At 39.4% G+C, this 21,758-nt stretch overlaps 1 protein-coding gene across 1 annotated transcript in view; it reads left to right on the forward strand.

Annotated features, from left to right (window-relative positions):
• elp1 (elongator acetyltransferase complex subunit 1) overlaps positions 1 to 21,758 on the forward strand; it is a 72,833-nt gene that overhangs the window by 42,407 nt on the left and 8,668 nt on the right. Inside the window, exons 25-33 of the mRNA XM_043716357.2 lie at positions 411 to 559; positions 4,540 to 4,663; positions 6,721 to 6,818; positions 9,302 to 9,503; positions 10,385 to 10,446; positions 16,137 to 16,199; positions 20,828 to 20,888; positions 21,162 to 21,275; positions 21,386 to 21,497. Coding sequence (XP_043572292.2) covers positions 411 to 559; positions 4,540 to 4,663; positions 6,721 to 6,818; positions 9,302 to 9,503; positions 10,385 to 10,446; positions 16,137 to 16,199; positions 20,828 to 20,888; positions 21,162 to 21,275; positions 21,386 to 21,497 — 985 coding nt within the window. The remainder of the gene's footprint in view (positions 1 to 410; positions 560 to 4,539; positions 4,664 to 6,720; positions 6,819 to 9,301; positions 9,504 to 10,384; positions 10,447 to 16,136; positions 16,200 to 20,827; positions 20,889 to 21,161; positions 21,276 to 21,385; positions 21,498 to 21,758) is intronic.

The following is a 21,758-nucleotide window of genomic DNA, read 5'->3' on the forward strand; positions in this document are numbered from 1 at the left end:
TCTTAGTTCTCACCCAGAATTTACAGCACAGAAAAAGCCATTCGGTCCAACTAATCAATGTTGGTGTTTATGCTCCATTCAGACTTCCTCTTAACCCTCCTTTGTTACTCTATCGGCATATCCTTCTATTCCTTTTTTCTTATGTCTTTCCAGCTTCCCCTTAAAGGAATCTTTTAGTTATTCACATAACTACTGCATATAGTACAAGAATTCCATTCTTTTGGGTAAAACAGTTCTGCCCAATTTTTCTATTGGATTCGCTAGCGACTTGTATATTGGTTGAATGTTATTGTTAAACTAGAGTGACTAGAGCTCTTTCTATAATAAGGTCCTCCTCCTGTAACAAATGTGACCAGCACAAATGCACTGTTCTTCATTTCTTACTATCATTTCTAATTGCAAACTTGCAGTGAATCCTCCATCTGATCCTGAAGCAGTCAGTGCTGAAGAGGCCCTGAAATATCTCCTCTTCCTGGTGGATGTTAATGAACTGTATGACTATGCAGTGGGCACATACGACTTTGATCTCATGATGATGGTCGCAGAGAAATCACAAAAGGTTGGCATGCTTTTTTTTAATACTTGGTTTCGTTTTAGCAAATGTTTTTTCCAAGCTCTGTAGAGAAGATTGTCAACTACAGTGAACATATTATCCAAGATGTGGAATGTATGAAATTGTTACAATTAGAATAAATATAGAAATTGCTGGAGAAACTCGCAGGTCTGTCAGGATATATGAGAGAAACAGCATGAATGTTTCTAGTTCAATATGACTCTTCCTCAGATGTTCAGAAGGATTTTGAGTCTGATATTATTCTAACTCTATTTCTCTCTCCTTGAGTGCTGCTAGACCTGCTGAGTTCCTCCAGGACAGGTATTTGTTTCAGACTTCCAGCATCTGGAGTATTTTGCTTTTACCAATAGTTGGACACAGTTTATACAGTAATAAATAAAATTGGACTCTTTGAAGAAGGTGAAAGTGAGGACTGCAGATGCTGGAGATCAGAGCTGAAAATGTGTTGCTGGAAAAGCGCAGCAGGTCAGGCAGCATCCAAGGAGCAGGAGAATCGACGTTTCGGGCATGAGCCCTTCTTTAAAGAAAGTCCAAAGTAAGAAACACAAACTGCAAATGCTCAAATTTGCAATAAGGAAAATGTTGGGAAAAGTAAAATAATGCATACACTGAAAATATGTCATAAAAAAAGAAAAAGCTCAAAATACTAGGCGACATCAGTGGAGAAGGTATTCTGACAAAAAGTTATCAACTTGAAATGTTAACTTTATTTCTTTATTCACAGATGCTGCTGACCTGCTAAGAATTCTCAGCATTCTTGTGTTTTTTGTTACTGGGAATATACAGCAAGGTTTAGCAACATTGATAAATTGTTGAACTGTTTTTTTTTGGTAAAGAGCCTTTCCCATCACTGAAGACTGTGTAGGCATGGTTTCCCTGTCTGCTGTCCTTCAGAAGGATTCTCCTTGTCTCCACTGTTAAGAGACAATGCAAAGATAAGGTAGTTCTTCTAGGGTAAGATAAAGAAGTGAAAGAATAAGCTATTCGGGCAGCAGAGCCCAACATGTTTGTTTAGAGTGCTATTAATAGAAAAAAAGAAGACAGTGGCTTAAGGAAAAGGACTAAGGGGTTGTTAGGTTCAGATTTTATTGTCACCTGTACTCAAGCACAGGAGTACAGTGAAAAGTGTAAATTGTCACCACACATGGTGCCATCTCAGGTGCCTAGGTACAAAAAAACTTAGATACAAAGTAGTAAGAGAAATGAGCGTTTAAAAATTTAAGCATTACTACATAGATTAAGTAGAAAAGTAAAGTAAGTAGGGTGGCACGGAGGCACAGTGATTAGCACTGCTGCCTCACAGCGCCAGAGACCCGGGTTCAGTTTCCGCCTCGGGCAACAGTCTGTGTGGAGTTTGCACATTCTCCCCGTGTCTGCGTGGGTTTTCTCCGGGTGCTCCGGTTTCCTTCCACAGTCCAAAAAGATGTGCAGGTTAGGTGAATTGGCCATGCTAAATTGCCCGTAGTGTTAGGTGAAGGGGTAAATGTAGGGGAATAGATCTGGGTGGGTTGCTCTTCGGAGGGTCGGTGTGGACTTGTTGGGCCGAAAGGCCTGTTTCCACACTGTAAGTAATCTAAAGTAATCTAATCTATATAAGGTAGTACGAAAGTCTTTCATAGTTTAAACTAGGAAAATAAAGGAATAACTTAAAAGTTCAGCAGTTTTTCATGAGTCCTCCAGTATGTCACTCTTTAGGAGACCTCAGCTATCTGTTCTCATGCTGCTACCACAAAAACCATCGCAGCTGCTGAAATTGCTGCTTCCCCGATCTTGCCTGGTGCCTCGGGAACATGCAAAAGGCAGGATCCACTCGCATGCCAAACCAAGACACTGCTACAAACCACTGAGAGACTGGCAGGCAAACTGTCAAGGGACCAGGCTGAGACCCACCATGACCCACTGAGAGACCAGGCTGAGGTCTGCCACGAGCTGCTGAGACACCAGGCTGAGAACTGCTGAGCGACCAGGCTGAGACTGACTATGAGCCGCCGAGAGACCAGGCCAGGAGCTGTCGAGAAACCAAGCTGGGACCCATCATAAGCTGCTGACAGACCAAGCTGAGACCCGCCACAAGCCACTGAAAGTTGCCAGGAACCAGGCTGAGTGATGCCAGGAGACCAGGTCGAGATCCTCCTTGAGCCTCTGACAGACCAGGCTTAGACCCGCCAAGATACCAGGCCACGTAAGAGGTGAACACCAAGAAGGGGAAAACACCAAAAAAGGGGAAATAAAGAAGCAAACAAGAAATACACAGGAGTGGAGGAATTCCAGTTGGACTGTCCTACTGCACGAGGCAGTGGATCAGGAGAGAGAGGTGACTGGACAGCAAAAGTACTTACATTCGTGATAGAATTTTTTGAAGAAGTGAACAAATAGTGGACAGGGAACTGTCCATAGATGTTTTTTTTTAGATTAGATTAGATTACTTACAGTGTGGAAACAGGCCCTTCGGTCCAACAAGTCCACACCGACCCGCCGAAGCGCACCCACCCAGACCCATTCCCCTACATTTACCTCTGCACCTAACACTACGGGCAATTTAGTGTGGCCAATTCACCTGACCCGCACATTTTTGGACTGTGGGAGGAAACCGGAGCACCCGGAGGAAACCCACGTAGACACGGGGAGAATGTGCAAACTCCACACAGTCGGTCGCCTGAGGCGGGAATTGAACCCGGGTCTCTGGCGCTGTGAGGCAGCAGTGCTAACCACTGTGCCACCGTGCCGCCCACAATTTTTTGTTATTTTTATGGACTTCCAAAAGGTATTTGATAGTGTCTCTCATAAGACATTTGGCAAATGTTGAAACTTCTGCATTTGAAGCCAGTATATTGACCTGGTTAGGATGTTTGTTGAGCAACAAGTGACAAAGAGCACAAGCAAGTATCATTGGCAATGCTGTAATTCGTTGGGTCTGACTAGTAATATCTAAGGTATCTGTATTGGAGCCTCAATTATTTGCAAAATGTATTAATGACTTCCATGATAAGATAGACAGCTGCATATTTAACAATGCTAATGATACAAAAATAGTCAGCATTGTAAGTAGTGTAGGTGGAAGCAAAAAATTACAGAGGCATTAATATATTAAGTGAACAGGAAGAACTGGCAAATGGATTTCAGCATAGGCAAATCAGGTACCTAGGACTTAGAAAAAGATGCAAAAAACGCTGGTGAACAATTAGAAACCCAGGAATTCAAAGAAACAGACAAGAAAACAAGGACTTAGAAGTCAAACTACAGCTGGACAAAACACTGATTAGAGCAGATGTGGAGCACTGAGAGCAATTCCAGGCACCCAACCTTGAAGGATACATTGGCTTTGGAAGCAGCATAGATTTACTAGCGTTTTCTTAGGTCTCTAGAAGCTAAATGATCAAAGACGATTAAATACATTTAGTGTTGTATTCCCAGGAAATTTAAGTTAAGGGGTAATTAGATCAAAGTTTTCAAAATATTGAGAGTGATAGATGGAAGAACACTTTCTATTGTTGGGGAATCTAATACTAGGGATAGCTTAAAATTGGTATGAAATCAAGTCTGAAATTATTAAACGTTTCTAACAGAAAAGGTGGTAGAAGTTCAGAACTGTCTTTTGCAAAGCACGTGGATGCAGTTGGTTGTTTACTTTAAATCTGAGATTGATAGCTCTTTGATTATCAAATGCGTAAATGATATGGGGCAAAAGTGAGTACATAGTTAGCCACAGATGATCTGTGATTTTGTTAACTGACACATTAAGTTTGAAACACAAAGTGATCCACTGCCATTCCATGTTCCCGCTCATATGAAATAAAATGAGGTATTGAAATTTTTTTGACCGCATTCTATAGATCTGACCTTTTTTTAGAAAAGAAAGTATCGACTTGACTTGCATGAGGTCATTATTGCTAAATCAAAACCTGCTTCTGCTAAAATTAGGTAACTAGTATCACAAGTGTACTGGAATATTATTCTTGTTTCAGGATCCCAAAGAATATCTACCATTTTTAAACAACTTGAAGAAAATGGAAACTAATTACCAGCGATACAACATTGATAAATATTTGAAGCGATATAAAAAAGCTCTCAACCACCTCAGTAAATGTGGTAAGTGCAACTGCAAAACATTGAATACGTTGTGATTTCATGTTTAAGCAGCTCATTTGAGAATTTCAGGTGTTCAGGGGGTGGGCGTGCCAAATTATCTCCAAAGAATTTGTGTGTCAACATAACATCCTGTGTATAGGCTTGTACATGTTTAGAGGAGGAAGGAAGCACTAATTTTGAAATTTATTTTGGCATGATCATATTTGGTATTAGAAGGAATTTTTTTTGACTGCATTCTGCAGATCTGATTTTTTTTTAAAAAGGGAAGTATGGACTTGACTTGCATGAGGTCATTCTTGCTAAATCAAAACCTGTTTCTGTTAAAATTATGTAACTAGTTTTACAAATTTCATGTAAAACAAGTCTGTTGCAAATTACCAATATTATCAGTCATTATGAGGTTAGTTATCAGAGTTTGTATTATATGGAATATTGTTTACTTAGCATTCATTTATAATGTATAACATATCAGCAAGAAGTTGTATTTGTATAGTGCCTTTCAACTTGAGAAAATGTCCTAAGATGCTTTGCAGATCTATCAGACATAATTCAACACCACGCTACATAAGGAGATATTGGTACAGCCAAAGCAGAAGTTTGAAGGAGCATCTTAAAAGATGGAGAGGATTATGGTTTAAAGCTGCTTAAACACAGCCACCATTAGTGAATCAATTACTATTAGATTGCATAAGAGACCATAATTAAAGCAAATCAGACATCTTGACAGGTTGTAGGACTGAAGTTGAGTCCTAAACTAAGGATGAGTGAAGCTGTGAAGACATTTGACTATAAGAAAAATAATTTTAAATTTGAAGCTTTTGTCAGTCAACAGGACAGGGTAAACAGAACTTGGTACAAGTTAGAAAGTGGATTTTTGGATGAGCTCAGCTTTATGAAGGGTTGAGGTTTAGACCAAGAGTATTTTGAATACTAAGTCTAGTGGTCAGAAAGCAATGGATATGGGTTTTAGGAGCAGATGAGCTAAGGAGAGGCAGAGTCAGACAATGTTATAGATCTGAATGTGAAACCCGAAATGTTTTTGAATGACAATACTGAGGGAATAATTTGTGTTTAAGTAATGTAAGGAGACAAAGGATAGATCCTTTTGAAACTCCAAATGTAACATTGCAAATAATTGTCTAACTATAACCATATAAAAACAAATGGAACCAAATGAGAACAATCCGACCCAATAGGACAGCAGAAGAGGCATTGGAAGATGATATAGTCAGCTATGACAAAGGATGTATATAGTTCAAAAGGGTCAAGGAAGGATACTTTACTATAGCTGCAGTCACATGAACTTTGATAGGTACCATTTCAGTTCTGTGGCAGCAGTGGAAACCTGACTGGAAGAATTCAAGCATGGTTGCAAGAGATGATAACACATCCAAGGACTTTGGAGGTGAAGGGTGGGATGGAGATTGGGTAGTAGTTTGGAAGGACAGAGTGATCAAGATTATTATTTTTTGGCCAGCACTTTTGAAGGACTGGGCACTACCTGTGGAGAGAGTATTCAGTTGGAGTTAACTTTTCACTGACTGCTGAGATCAGTTCTTAGCTTTGAAAATTGCTCACCGATATGTGCATGTTTATAATACATAATACTTTTTATTTCCAGTGTGATGGTTTCTACTATCTCTGTGCCATCCAATTAATGTGAACGTACTCCAGCAATTGGCACCTGTAAAATAGGCCTTGCTCCTATCCTATGTGCATTGAGGATTTATTGTGGAATTGTATATTCAGTATATGCTTTGATGCTCAGTCAGTGGGGCTGAAGTGGTTGAGTCAGTAGTGCTGCAAACAAAATGGTGTCAGGTGGAACCCCACATTCTACTGTGAGTGCCTTGTAAAAACTAAAATTTATGCTGAATTTCTTTTCCTTCCTGCCCCATAGAAACACAGTTAGCTCCTTTATTTGATGACTTGTGAGTGTAGAATTGCCTGCATACATAACCCACATTTTATTCCCCTTTTAAGCAACATTGCATGGTTTGATGTATAAGTGCAGTGCAGTATTACCTCCATGGTTGGCTGATGTTGCTTTCTTTCAGGTCCTCAGTATTTCACAGAGCTTCTTAACTTAGTAAAGGACCAACAGATGTATAGTGAAGCCTTGAAGATATTCCCAGTAAACAGCCAGGAATATAAGGTATGGTGTGAGGTTTTGTGTCTTAACAGCAATCACCAAGGGTTATTGATGTTCAGAGAATTGTCAAGAGAAGATGATCAAGTTTGCGATAGTTGCGTTCAGCCCTTGACACTAATTCCATCCTTTTCCTCAAGTAAGATGAATTAAAATTAATCTGATCAACTCTAAACTGAGCTTCTAACCTCATATATTTCTAGCACAAAGATGACCAACTTCCACCTCCATGGAGTCATTTGTGTCCATTCAAACTTTAACCCATAAGTCTCTCAAGCTTTCACCCATGTCTTTCAGTTGCGGATTTGATAATTCCGATGTTCTGCTCAGTGGACTTGCATTCTCCACTCTCTGTGACCTGCATTGGTTTGAAATTCTGCTCCCTATACGTTATCAGATTTATTCATGAGCTCCTCTCATTGCTGATCTATGTTGACTTCCCTCACCACTCCAACTTTAGTATTCTCGACCTCATATTTAAATCTGTTCACAGTTTTCTTTCTTTTTCTCTCTTTGTAATCGCCAATTTTACAAGCCGACCCTCCAACTCTCTACTTTCCTCTGACCCTGAGCTCTTATGCAATGTACTTTCCTCCATCATACCACTTACAGCCACCTTGATTCCAATTACAGTCCCTCTTACCACCTCCACCTCAGTTTCCTTCTTTAGGAATCTCTTTTAAAGCTAATCTCTTAGACCAGGCCTGAGCAACCTATTAACAAAAAGAGAAAATGCTGGAAAATGTCAGCAGGTCTGATGTTCAGCTCTTTTCTCTCCTTACAGATGCTACCAGACCTGCTGAGATTTTCCAGCATTTTCTCTTTTTGTTTTCAGATTCCAGCATCCGCAGTAATTTGCTTTTATGAGCAACCTATAATTTGTTGCTTAATATTTTGTGATAGATCAATTCACTGAAGTAAAGTCAAGAAATTTACAGAAGATAGAACCAAATAGAAGAGGAATTGTTATTTAGATAAACATTATTATTTATAAGTTTGCGAAGTTATATATAGAGGAATCTCTATTATCCGAATATCAATTATCTGAATTTCGGATTATCTGAAGGGGATCTCAAGGTCCTGAGAGAAACATTACGTCAAAGAGCAATTTCAACCCTGATCGCGTCTTTTGTTTACAGGTACAATGAATGAAAACTGACTCTGCTCACTGAAATGCTGCATGGACCTCCCGTGTGTCTCTCTCTCTCTCTCTCTCTCTCTCTCTCTCTCTTATCTCTCTCTGTCTTATCTCTCTCTATCTATCTATCTCTCTCTCTATCTCTTTCTCTCGATCTCTCTCTCTCTCCCCACACACATTCCCTCGATTTCTACATAGGGGTGAACCCTACACCCCTCCCCCATTCCCCAGATAATTTCTCCAACATTGTCCTGTACAGCGCAAAAGTTGTGTGTGTGTGCCTGTTTTTTTGGAGAATTACCCCACAGTGGCAGCAGCAGTCTCACTGTTGGTGTCCAGTCCGGCTGCCCCAGGGTGGGGATTCGGCCAGGGGTGGGGGAGGTGGGAGTGCGGGCGCAGATGGGTGTCTGACAGTGGGTATGGATGGGAGCGAACAGTTTTGGGGGGTGCGGATGGGGGTGGGGCGGGCAAGGGATGGGAGCAGGGTTGAGGGCGGGAAGTGGGCAGGGGCTCACACACTTTGTGCTGCTGTCTAGTCTCCTGAATGGGAGCAGACTTCACAGAAACCTCTGAGCCCCAGAGGAAAATCAATTAACTGAATAATCAATTATCTGAGTAAAATAGTGCCCGCCCATCTCACCCGGATAATTGAGGTTCCTCTGTATATATTTGTATATGGCAATGAGAATATAATTCTTAGATGCAAGTCTTAGATGCAAAACTTAAATAATTATGGATGAAGAACAGGCAGTTCTTATTTTCATGTGTTCTCAATCTGATAATATTCAATTAGTTTTTGTGAAATCTCTGAGGAATTATTAACTTAGTACGGGAATGAAAATTTCAGACAGTTAGAAAAGATTGAACATGTCGAGGCATTTTGCTTTGGCAAAGAGAAGACTTTAAAATTCAGATTGGTTGGATAGGGAACATGGAGAATATGTTTCCATTTGCAACAGAATTCAAACCTAGAGGCTGTAAATATGAGATAATTGCTAATAAATCCAAAAGTGAAACAAGGAAATATTTCCTTATTCAGAAAGTGGTTAGAATGTGCAATTTGCTACCACAGAAACTGGTTGAGGTAAGTTGCTTAGGTGTTAGTGAGAGGAAACTTGACAAATACATGAAAGAAGAGAGGATGCAAAAACATGACAAGAGGCTAAAATGAAGTAGTTGGAATGGGAGAGATTTGAGTAGGATGTAACCATCAACACAGGCCTGTTGAGCTGAATGGGCAGCTTCTGTGCTGTCTATTTTTTTGTTATATGTAACATTTAATAAAAGAAAATGGAGAGTGCGCCTTATTTTTTTGTGAGGATGTCAGCTTTTGATTCTCCTCTCATTGCAGGACATAAGTATTGCGTATGGTGAGTATCTCATCAAAAAACAGTACTACGAGCAGGCAGGGCTAATCTTTGCACGATGTGGGGAATGCGAAAAGGCACTGGGTGCCTTCCTGCTGTGCAACAGTTGGCAGCAGGTTTTCTGTATGGCCGCTCAGCTCCACTACACTGAGGACAAAGTGGTTAGCATCGCACGAACTATTGCAGGTAAGGACTGAAACTTTTTTCAAAGAATTGATTGGGTTTAAATATTGTCTTTTGTCTCTCAAACCTAGATTGGATTGATGGATCTCTGGCCCTGTGTACCTTATGTGAAATGAGTTCGGAGTGTATAATCGGAACAAAAGGAGGCAGTTTTACCATTTAAATCCATTTAGCTATTGAATTAGATCGGGGCAATCCATATCTTAACTCCATTTACCCTCTTCTCTCATCGAACAATGTCAATTGAACACTCATGTCCCGACCACCAGCTTCAACAGTTTGTGCAGTGAGAATTCCAGATTTTTGTCACCTGTGACGCAAAGACGGCTCAGCCAGCAGCATCCCCTTTGGGCCTTGGCCAACGCCCTCCTCCTGGGGAGCACTTATTACTGATACAATCATAAATGAGCTTATCAGCAACAAGCATAGGAAAGAATGGGCTTGTGATTGGAGGAGCGGTTTCTCACTATTTCCTTCAATTCTTTTAATGTGGGTAACTTTTCTCTGGCTGCCCCAGGAAGCAAATTTCCAGAGTAATTTATGGAGATTTAGAGGTGGCTTTGTCCTTTGCTCCTGTGTATTTTCAGGATAGGAAGAGTCACTGCTAATGATTGCCCAGGAAATCCTGCCTGCTTTTTACACAGTGATTGCATCATGCAATGTGAATTGGTGCAGCTTTGAGATTGCAATCAAGTGCACTGGGGACCTTCTATTTTGAGGCTGAATTAATCAAGATTGTTGCAATGACGATAAAAACATGGAATAACATTTCATTAAACACCACTAACATTCTCCATCTTTATGACCCCAAATGCAATTTTCTTTTATTGGGAATTCCACAAGTTCGGAAAAGTGAGTAAAGTGCCTGTCTGTTTTGTTTACAGGTAAATTGATGGAACAGCGGAGATATTCAGAAGCAGCCTTGGTGCTCGAGCAGTATGCTAAGGTAACATTACATATGGACATCCGTGGTAAATGCAGAGAGATTACCTCAACTTCAGGAGTTGCCAGCAAACTAATATTGTTACAAAGCTGCTCTGGAGACGTTGAGCCTTAAATATCCGGCCTCCCATGGAACAACTTCAAGTTGTCCTGAAATGTAGTATTCTTTTGCGACTACCTCAATTAGCAGTCAATGTTTCCCAAAAAAAAGAAAACCAGGTCAATGCATGATGAACTAAACTGCTATGATTTGTTACATATAATGCATGTCATTTAATTTTTTAGAAATGAAGTCAAAGAATTGGGGAATGTGAAATTTGTATGCTTTATATATTTTAAAATGGGTGTAATAATATCCTGTCTTAGGTTAATCAAAAAATACAAATTATTTTTACAGATATTTTACAGCATTGGTTCCTATTTGAACCAAGTTCTAACTCTTAGTTACACTTCCATTCCTAATGACGTTTTTAAGAAATCTTTTTCCTTCAAATCTCCACTCACCAAATGTAAAATCCATCTTGAATCAAGCCATGCTCAAAATAAAATTGATTTAAAATGTATTGCGTGATATCAAAGGGGTACCTTGATATCTGAGTGGTAACCTAGCAGTTTCATTAATGGACTTGTAACTAAAAAAACAAGCACAATTTAAAAGAACACAAATGACTTTGAGAAATGTCAGTTGTCTGTACAATTGTGTTACAGTATTTAGCTTCATAGTATTTTTTTGAATTGTAAAAGCTAGAAGAATGTGTCCATTTGTTTAATTTTGCCCAAAACACCCAGCTTCATTTTTAGAGTAATCTGAGAGGATCACAAATGGCTACGATTAATGGAAACTTGTCAGGGGAACTAATTCATCCTAGGATTGCGGCCAGTTTTATGCTCAGGGCAACATTCTTTAAGCTCGTGCAAAAGAATGAGGAAGGTTAATTTGCACAATAGGCCAGTTTTCCATGACTTCATTTTTGCATGGGTTGCAAATTTCTGGCAAATTGATATGGAGAGGGCAGAAAATGTTTTTAGGAACAACACAACTACCATAAATTCCAGTCACAATAAGTACTCCAGAAATGTAACAAATTTAATGCAAATTGAGTCTCCGTGACATTTATAAAACTAGGACGCGTCTTTTGAAAGTATATAAGGATAAGGCTTTGTAACGTAACATTTTACTAAGAGGTAGAATGGGGAATAGCCTTGTATTTTTAACTTCAGATGTTACATGGTGCAGGATACCAACACACAACTGGCTGAGTTTACAGATTGCTGAAAGTGTTCATATAATATTGGGACGGGAGACAACGGAAGTTCTAAATTTAGATTGCCAGGGAATCTGTTTCTTAAGATTAAATTTTAATCTGTCTTCTCTGCTTTTTTCATTGGTGGTACAGAGCGTACTATAACACATCATGGTAGGACATGGGTTTACACCTGAAACTCTTTGCGTGCTGATTTATTTATTTTGACCACGCTACCATGAACTGATCAGGGTCTTCCTGTAGGACATGGGCAATCTAGAGGGTGACTTCCTGAACCGTTTTTATGATGTATCAACAGCCAACATTTGTAAAGAAAAGCCATTCAAAATAGGTGCAAAATTCAGCCATTCAGTTCATCAAAATCTGATCCACTATTCTGAGATTATGGCTGATCTGATCATCCTCATCTCTTGCCATATTTCTAAAGGCCCCAATTCCCTTAATTATTAGAAATCTGTCTATCTCAGCCTTGAATATCCTTGATGGTCCAGCCTCCACAGCCTTCTGCAGTAAAGAATTCCACATTTGTTACCATCTGAGAGAAGAACTCCTCCTCGCCTCGATTGATCCCTTCCCTTGAGATTACGTCCTGTGGCCCTAGACTATGCCGCAAGGGAAAATAACCTCTCGGCAACTACCTTCTCAAGCCCCCTAAGAAACCTGTATATTAAAATAAGGTCTCCTCTCATTCTTCTAAACCTGGTCAATCTCCTCCACATCCAGAGTCAAGATTAGTGTGGTGCTACAAAAGCACAGCAGGTCAGGCAGCATCCATTTCCAGGGTCAACCTGGTAAACCTTATCCAGACATGTCTGTCAGTGTGTGTCCATGTGTCCATGTCCGATGCATTGATTACGAAAATAGAGAGGGTTGGAAGAATTGCTGTACTGCTTGGACCAACTCATTTGAAGATCAACCAAATTTCATAGAGTTTTATAAGATTTGAATTTTCACTTATAGCACTAAACACCTTCCACAATTAAGAAAGTTACACTAAATATGTTGTACAGCTGTTTACAGCATTGTGGCTTGTTCTGGATTCCACATTGTATAAAGGGTGTCAAGATGTTAGTACAGAGGATCAGAATGAATGCTACCAAGGATAATAAACTTGTGTTACGCAAAAGTAGAGAAACTAGGATTTCGTTTTCTTGAAGCAGAGAAGGTTAAGGGAAGATTTAAGAGGTGTTCAAAATTATGAAGTATTTTGAGAGAGAGAATAAGGAGAAACTGTGTTCAGTGGCAGAAGATTTGGTAATACAGTTGTTAATCCATCAGGCTTCTTTGGTGGCTGAGTCATTGTGGGACTAAGTGGCTGTAGAATACTTAGAGTGGGGAAAGTCAGCTAAACAGGAGTCAAAGATTATCCGGAAAAGTTGTAGTTGAACAAATAAGCTATCCTAAAAGAAGTAATAGTTTGGGCATAGTCCAAGTATAACCCTTGAAAGGAAAATATAATACCTGGATGAATAAAAAGATAGAAATTATGAAAAGAAAAAATATGCTTATGACTGAAGGGTGAGCTTGAAAACACAATTGAGAACAAAGCTGAATATAGAATGTTCAGAGAGATGATGGGAAAGCAAAGAGGGAATATGAGAAGAGACTGGCAGCTAACATAAAAAAGAATTTCAAAGTTTTCTACGTGCATATAAGTATTATAAGGGTAGTCACAGGAGGAATAGGGTTGTTTAGAGATCAAAAAAGGGATTTACACATGGAGGCAGAGGACATGACTGAAGCATTAAATGACTGTTTCACATCTGTCTTTAGCAAAGAGAAAAATGTTACACAGGCCATGATGAAAGAGGAGGAAAATAGGTGGATGGAAGGGTTTAAAATTGATAAGGGAAAGGTGTCGGTTAGGATATTTGTACTTTAAGTTAAGAAGACGAAGATAAGATGGATACATTTAAGGATCTTAAGGGAAGTGAGAATGGAAATTGCAGAAGCACTGACAAGTTTTCAGTCTTCCTCAGGTGTAGAGGTTATGCCAGGAATCTGGAAAATTGCAAATGATACAGCCTTGTCGAAAAAGAGTGCAAGGATAAGCCTAGTAACCACAGACCAGTCCAGTTTAATTTCTGTGATTGGAAAACTTAAAGAAACAAAACATGACAAAATTAAAGCAAGGTGGACAAATGGGGGTTAACTAAGGAGAGAGCCAGTATTGATTTTTTGGGGGAAAATCATGTTTAACTAACTTACTAGAACTGTTTTGCTGATGTACCAGAGAGGGTTAATCAGTGTAATGCTGTTGATGTGATGTACATGGACTTTCAGAGAGCACTTGATACAGTACTGCACTACAGATTGTCAGCAAAGTTAGACATCATGGAACAAAAGAGACCATAGCAATGTAGATGCAAAATTGGCTGTCTGATAGAAAAGAGATAAATGCTTAGTGGATGTTTATCAGGTATGAACAAAGGTTCTCCAGGGGTTAGTGTTAGGACCATTATTCTTTCCGATATATATTAATGTTCTAAACCTTGGGAAGCAGGGCTCAATTTCAAAATTTGAAGATGAATCTAAACCTGGAAGTATCGTGAAGAGGATAGTGTAGAACTTCAAAAGATCATAGACAAGTTGGTGGATTGGTGAAATATGTGGTATATGAATTTCAATGTGGAGAAGTATACGATGATTCAATATAAAATAAATGATACAATTATATCAAGGTTCATAGGTGCAGAGGAGTTTGAGTGTATATGTGCATAAATGATTAAAGGTGTCAAGACAGGTTGAGAGAGCAGTTAATTAAACACAGTGTCCTAGGTTTTACTATTAGTGGCATTGACTACAAGTGTAAAGGCATTATGTTAAACTGCTATAAAATATCAGTTTAGCCTCAGCTGGAACATTGCATTCAGTACTGGGTGCCACACTTTAGAAAGGATGTAAAGGCATTGGGGGAAAAGTGCAGAAGAGGTTTTACGAGAATGGTTCCAGAGATGAGTAATTTCCATCATGGTGATACATTGAACAAGTTGTTGCTGTTTACCTTGGAAAAGCAAAGGCTGAGAGGAAATCTGATTGAAGCAAATGGAAGTAGAATTCAGAAGTAACTCTAAAAAGGGTATTGGAATAGTACTTGAAAGCTAAAGTTTTGTAGGCATACAGAGAAAAAATGAGGGGAGTGTACTTGGATAGCTTGACCAAAGTTGGCACACCCCTGATGGTCTGAATGGCCTCCTATGTTGTATGATTCTATACACTTCCACCTGGTTCTCTCTCGCCAAACCTTCTTTCAGTAATTATACAGGTGTCCCTCGATTAAAGCAGTTTGATTAACATGGCTTTGCCTTAACCTGGTTCTAACTGTACTATCCATCATTCCAATAATGTGTGCCAGTTTCACAATTACGTGGTTCTTACCAATTCCAAGCAGCATTGAGGAATAAATGTGCATCAAACTATGCATTCCTGGTAAAGTTTCTGTTCGTTCAACTTGTTCTGGCTGTTGCCTGCCTCAATTAGGGCTGGTCAGGCAGCATCCAAGGAACAAGAGAATCGACGTTTCGGGCATAAGCCCTTCTTCAGGCTTATGCCCGAAACGTCGACTCTCCTGTTCCTTGGATGCTGCCTGACCTGCTGTGCTTTTCCAGCAACACATTTTCAGCTCTGATCTCCAGCATCTGCAGTCCTCACTTTCTCCTCAATTAAGGCTGGACAAACATTTAAATTGACCCCATGGACATTCAACCCTCTACTTCCAAGAGCAGTCTAATAATCCTCAAGCTTCAATTTTCAGAGTTGCAAATGAGTCAGATGAAGATCCATAGTCTATCACCTCCAGATAAGAAATGTTGTACATGAGACGATAAACATTATAAGATATTCTTTTTGCATATTTTCACGTCTTTTTTGGTGTTTTGTATCAACTTTGAGCTTGTTCAACTTGCCAGGGAATGTAGCCTGGACATTTACGTAGGCTTCAATGGAAGTGTGTTTTCCAAACAGTGTGGTTTTGCTGAACATAGTAATTTTCGAGACCATAACGACTGTGCTAATTGAGGATTACCTATATGCTGATTTTTGTGCATTTGTTGTGTCTGAATCTTGAGGAATCTTCTTAGTTAGTTTCCTTGAGATGTGATCCAGACCTGGCTCAACTTTGTTACTTTTTGGAAAACACTTCATTGAAGAATGTGGAAGGCTGTACAGTGACTGTAACCTTCCCACGTTCACGTCACACAACTGTTTTATAAAAATATACTTTAATCCTGAAAAAGAGAGTAATTTTAAGTTTAATGTGCTGCACATTTAGGAAATTATCCTGTTCCAGAGTTTAGCTAACTGGGTACCATGCTTGCCTAAAGAATAGTAAATGTTTGCAGCTGCGAATGATTATTGCAATGGATTTTTTTTACAAAACTTTTAAAACTTAATTATACGTGTAAATGTTTTTTGACATCTTTCATAACAGGACTATGAGGAAGCCATTACATCACTTCTAGATGGTGCAGCCTGGGAAGAATCACTAAGATTGGTAAAGATTTGAATAACATGTCATCTGAAATAATTGATTTGTGGAGTACACAAACGTTTATTTTCTATTTCCTTGGTTATCTTGCAGTTTTACCTGATCAACATGAAAACTATAATTTGCATAATTTCAACTGCCATCCTTACTTGATCTAACCTACATACAACTCCAGACCCAGAGCAATCTGGTTGACTTAACTGCCCTCTGGGCAATTAGGGATGGGCAATAAATGCTGTTCAAGCCAGTGATACCCTCATCCTGCGAATACTTTTTTTTAAAAAAAGAGTTGTTGACTGGCTTATACAGCAAGTCTGACTATTTTTAAATAAATAAACCTTTCTTTAATTTTAAATCTTGCCATCATGCTGAGATTCACCCCTTCCTATAGTTATCTCTTTGTCTTTGGCATCTTGATGGTTAATTAACATTATATATATTTATATTTGGAATTGCAGTCAGAGATATCTGATATATCCAAGACAGATATAATTCTTTTGTGAAGTGAACTGGATATACAGGGATAAACAGTGACTGTTTATTTCCAATGTTATTTACAACTTTGAGGATTAAAATTGAATGCAGTAATATTGAATTATAATCACTACTCCCTTTTTTTTCAGACAACAGCTACTGCTAATGATTCTGCTGTGGTTATTTATGCCTCAATATAGCGTCATAGGGTCATAAAGTATCAAAACAGACCCTTTGGTCCAACCAGTCAACGCTGACCACGTTCCCAAACTAAATTAGTCCCACTTGTCTGTGCTTGGCCCATAATCCTCCAAATCTTTCCTACTTGTGTACTTATCCAAATACAGAGGAACTTCAATTATTCTCTCCCTCTCCCCACTCTTTCCCTGGAGTTCTGCATAGGAGTGAACCCTAAACCCTCTTTCCCCAGATATTCTTTCTAACATTGCCCCATACAGGGCAGAGGTGGAACTTGTCAAAAAGTTGCAGTTAAAAAGTTTGTGTGTGTGCTATTTGGAAACTTATCCCAGAAAGGTAGCAGCAGTCTTACTGTTGGTGTCCAGTCTGGCTGCCCCGGGGGTGGCTGGGGGCTAGGGCACATGGGGGCAGGGGCGTGGTCGGGGGGTTGGACAGTGGGTGGGACAGGCGGAAGGCGGTGCTGAACAGGATTGGGTGGCGATATGGAAAGGTGTTGGGGCGGGTGGAGGGAGGGGTTGGGGTCCGAGCGGGGGGCGCTGTTGGGGGCGGGCAGGGAGGTGGTTTTGGGGAGGCGGGATGCGATGTTGGGGGCGGGTGGGGGGGCGATGTTGGACAGGGTTTTGGGGGCGGGGCTTCACACGCGGTGTGCTGTTGCTGTCTCATCTAAACAGGGAGCAGACTTGGTTAGAAAACCCCCGAGCCCCAGAGGAAAGGCATTGAATCAATTAACTGAATAATCAATTATCCGAACAAAATAGTGCCAGCCCATCTCATCTGGATAATCGAGGTTCCTCTGTCTATTTTAAATGTTGTAATTGCACCTGCATCCACCCCTTTCTGTAGCAGTTCATTCCATACACAGACCATTCTGTGTAAACAAAAAGAATTGCCCCCATGTCCTTTTTTAATTCTTTCTCCTCTCACCTTAATCATTTTGAACTTCCCCACTCTAGATAAAAGACCCTTGTCATTCACTAATCTATGCCCCCCCCCCCATGATTCTATAAACTTCAATAAGGTGACCTCTCAACCTTCTATGCTCCAATGAAAAAAATCTCAGTCTATCCAATCTGTTTTGTATCTCAAACCATCCATATCCAGCAATAATCCTGGTAATTTTTTCTGAACCCTCTCCAGTTTAATAATATCCTTCATATAACAGAGCAACCAAAACTGCTAGTGTAGAAGAAGCCTCCATAACATCCTGTACAACCTCAACATGATGTCCCAACTCCTATACTGAAAGGTCTGAGTAACTAAGACAAGCATGCGAACCGCCTTCTAACCACCCTGTCTAACCATAATGTAAATTTCAAAGATTTATGTACCAGAAACCTTAGGGGTCTTTGTTGTCCAACATGACTCTGGGCCCTACCATTAATTGTATTAGTTGTGTCCTTGGTTATAATACCAATATGCAATACCTCACATTTATCCAAATTAAACTACATATGCCACTCCTCAGCCCATTGAACCAATTGATTAAGATCTGTCTGTAATCTGAGATAACCTTCTTCACTGTACACTATACCACCAATTTTGGTGTCATCTGCAAATTTACTAACCTCCTATGTTCTCATCTAAATCATATTTATATAAACGACAAACTAAAGTGGACCCAATATTGATCCCTGTGGGACTCTGCTGGTCACAGACCTCAAGTCCAAAAAACAACTGTCTGCCATCACCACCTGTCTCCTACTATATAGTCAATTTTGTATCCAATTGGCAAGCTCACCTTGATTCCTATGTGATCAAACATAACTAATTAGTCTACCATGTGTAACCTAGTAAAAGGCTTTACTAAAGTCCAAGTAAACAATACCTACCACTCTTCCCTCATCAATCTTTTTGGCTACTTCATTTAAAAAAAAAACTCAAATCAAGTTTGTGAGACACGATCTTTCCTTGCACAAAATCATGCTGACTGTCCCTAATCAACCTACAACAAATCCGAACATCTCTCCTGTCCCTAATCGATCCTTGCTTCTCCAAATGTATGTAAATCCTATGTTTCAGAATCACCTCCAATAATTTACCCACCACTAATGTCAGACTCACAGGTCTATAATTTCCAGACTTCTCCTTAAGCTTTTCTTAAACAAGGGCGCAACATTGGCCACCCTTCAGTCCTGTCCTCCAGCACTTTACCCATGAATATAGATGATACAAATATTTCTGGTAGAGGCCCTGCATTTTCCTTCCAACTTCCCACAATGTCCTGGGATATACTTGATCAGTCCTGGAGATTTATCCACCTTTATGTTTCTTAAGACCTCCAGCACTACTGCTTCCGTAATATGAACTGTTTTCAAAACATCGATATTTATTTTCCTGAGTTCCCTAGCTTCCATTTCTTTCTCAACAATAAAAACTGACAGTTTCCTTAGTTTCCCCATTACTAACCCCTTTTGTCTCACACCATCATTTAATCTCTCTTGCATTCTATCCAGTACACCACAGATCCTCTGCTGTTCTTTTCTTCTCCTCTCTACTTTTCCCTCTCTCTGAATTTGCTTAAAACATCTTACATCTCTAACCCTTCCCAGATCTCTCAAAAGATTATTGACCTGAAATGTTAGCTCAGTTTCATCATGAAAGATTCTACTTGATCTGCTGAGTATTTCCAGAATTTTTTGTTCTTGTAGAAGAATCAAGGTTATGGGGAAAACGCGGGAAAGTGGATGTGAGGAATGTTGGGTCATCCATCATCCTATTGAATGATGAGGGTTGAGGCGCTGGACAATGTATTCCTGTTCCTTTTTCTTACAGCTTATGGTTTAACACAATAAATATGTGGAGAAAGACTGAATTTTAACAAGATACTGACTAAAAGATGAAAAAAAACAATATTTATAAACCACCTTTCATAACTTTAGGGCATTTTAAAGTGCTTTCAGGGTAGTCCAATGACGAGGCTGAGTAAGTCAGGCCTTAGTTCTCTAGTTGAAGAGAATGAGAGGGAATATCATTAAAACAATAAAGGTTTTGAAAGGGCTTTTCAGGGTAGGCAGACCATAGAGCGCACAGTCTCAGGATAAGAGGTCAATTATTTAGGACTGAGAAGAAGAGAAATAATCACACTCAGCGTCGTGAATCTTTAGAATTCTCTACCCTAGAGAATTGTGGATATTCCGTCATTAGATATGTTTAAGGTTGACAGATTGTTGTTCTGTCAGGGAGTTAGTGGATATGTAGAGTGGGTGGGACTGTGGAGCTGAAGCCCAAAATCAGCCATAAACTTCTTCCATCTCACTGTCTCCCACCTTAAATCACCCAAGTTTCTCACACCCAAGCATGTAATTGAATCAATCTTCTGTTTGTTCTTGGCCGGCTTCTGATCTCCATCTCTGATCAATTTGTCTTCCAGAGTGCCTCATTTCATTACAAAACAAATAACTCTAACCTCCACTAATTTAGCAAATCATTGAAAGAATCTGAGTGAATTAAAATAAACATTTGGGAGAAAAGTGTCAAAAGGAAAATGAGATAGAGATAAAACAATGACAGAATATGCAAGAAAGAAAGAGAGGAAAACTAAAACGTACAGAGATCATTGGAGAGTAAAGCAAACAATTACAAGATATTTTAAACATCTTGCTCAGCATTGCCTTTTGCCAGACCTTGGTGAACGTCTTAACAACTGGCTAAACATTAAAAGGTTGCAGTGGACTTGGGCATGTGAAACATTTTAAAAAGAAGGTCATGACATACAGATTTGCACAACAGTAAGTACTTGCATTTGATGGGTTGGTTAGAAGAACAAGCAAACTTAAATTTATATAGTGCCTTTCACATGCCTAAGTCCTTTGCAACCTGTACTTTTAACATTTAGCCAGTTGTTCAGACATTCACCAAGATCTGGCAAAAGGCAATGCTGTAATGGGCAGTTAATCAGCTTGGCAATGTTGAATGAGGTGTGAATATTGTCTTCAATCAAAAAAATTCTCTTATTTTCTTAGGTTTACAAGTACAACAGGACTGATATTTTGGAAACTAACCTAAAACCTTCCATGTTGGAAGGTAGGTGATAACTACTCCACATTTACATAATGTTTCACCGATGAACTTCAATCCAGTCTTGAAAAAATTGCATGTTTTCCATATCAAATTCATGTAAATTTGTTTCTTATTGCTAGTATTGTTGTGTTACCACTTCGGTCAGGAGCTGATCCTGGAATGCTTCTGTGCCAATATTTTACAAGTAATCAGATGATATTGTAAAATTCTGTCTCGAAAAAAAAAATAAAACTGTAAAATATTAAGCTTTGCTCATTAAACTTCTTTTCCCTTCAGCTCATAGTAATCACATGGCATTCCTAGATGCACAGAAAACCTTATTTATACGTCATAAGTCTCGACTGGCAGTTGTTCGAGAAGACAAAAAAAAAGAACAGGAAGGATTTTTAGGTAATTGGAAAGATTCCTCACTTAATGACCCTTCTTTCAAATCCAACCCAGTAATTTTGATTTAAAAAGAAGTAGAAATTGTGACTTCTATGTCTTAATTTTGTTTTAAGATGAGGATATGGCTGACGGACTAAACGCAGATCTATATTCAGAAGCTAGCAGTTTACAGTCAGCCAGCGGAATGAGCTCCAAATATTCTCACAGTAACTCCAGGATCTCAGCGTAAGTATGAATTTAATAGTCCCAACAAGATTTCTATTTCTTCACTGTCTGACTCTGCTGCACAAAATAAAGCATTGGAATTTAAAGCAGATTAGTAACGTGACAAATTTCAGAATACCACCGCTAATGGGCAGGAAATGGAGAGTGGGGATAAAGGTTCTTTTTGAGATTGATAACCTTGTGATCAGTGGTGTTGCACAGGGATCACTGCTGGGATCACAATTGTTTACGACATATATTAATGTTTTGGAGGAAGGAAGG

The sequence above is a fragment of the Chiloscyllium plagiosum genome, unplaced genomic scaffold, assembly GCF_037043375.1.
Source record: "Chiloscyllium plagiosum isolate Xiang-an unplaced genomic scaffold, Cpla_swu_hap1 HiC_scaffold_2, whole genome shotgun sequence".
NCBI lineage: Eukaryota > Metazoa > Chordata > Chondrichthyes > Orectolobiformes > Hemiscylliidae > Chiloscyllium > Chiloscyllium plagiosum.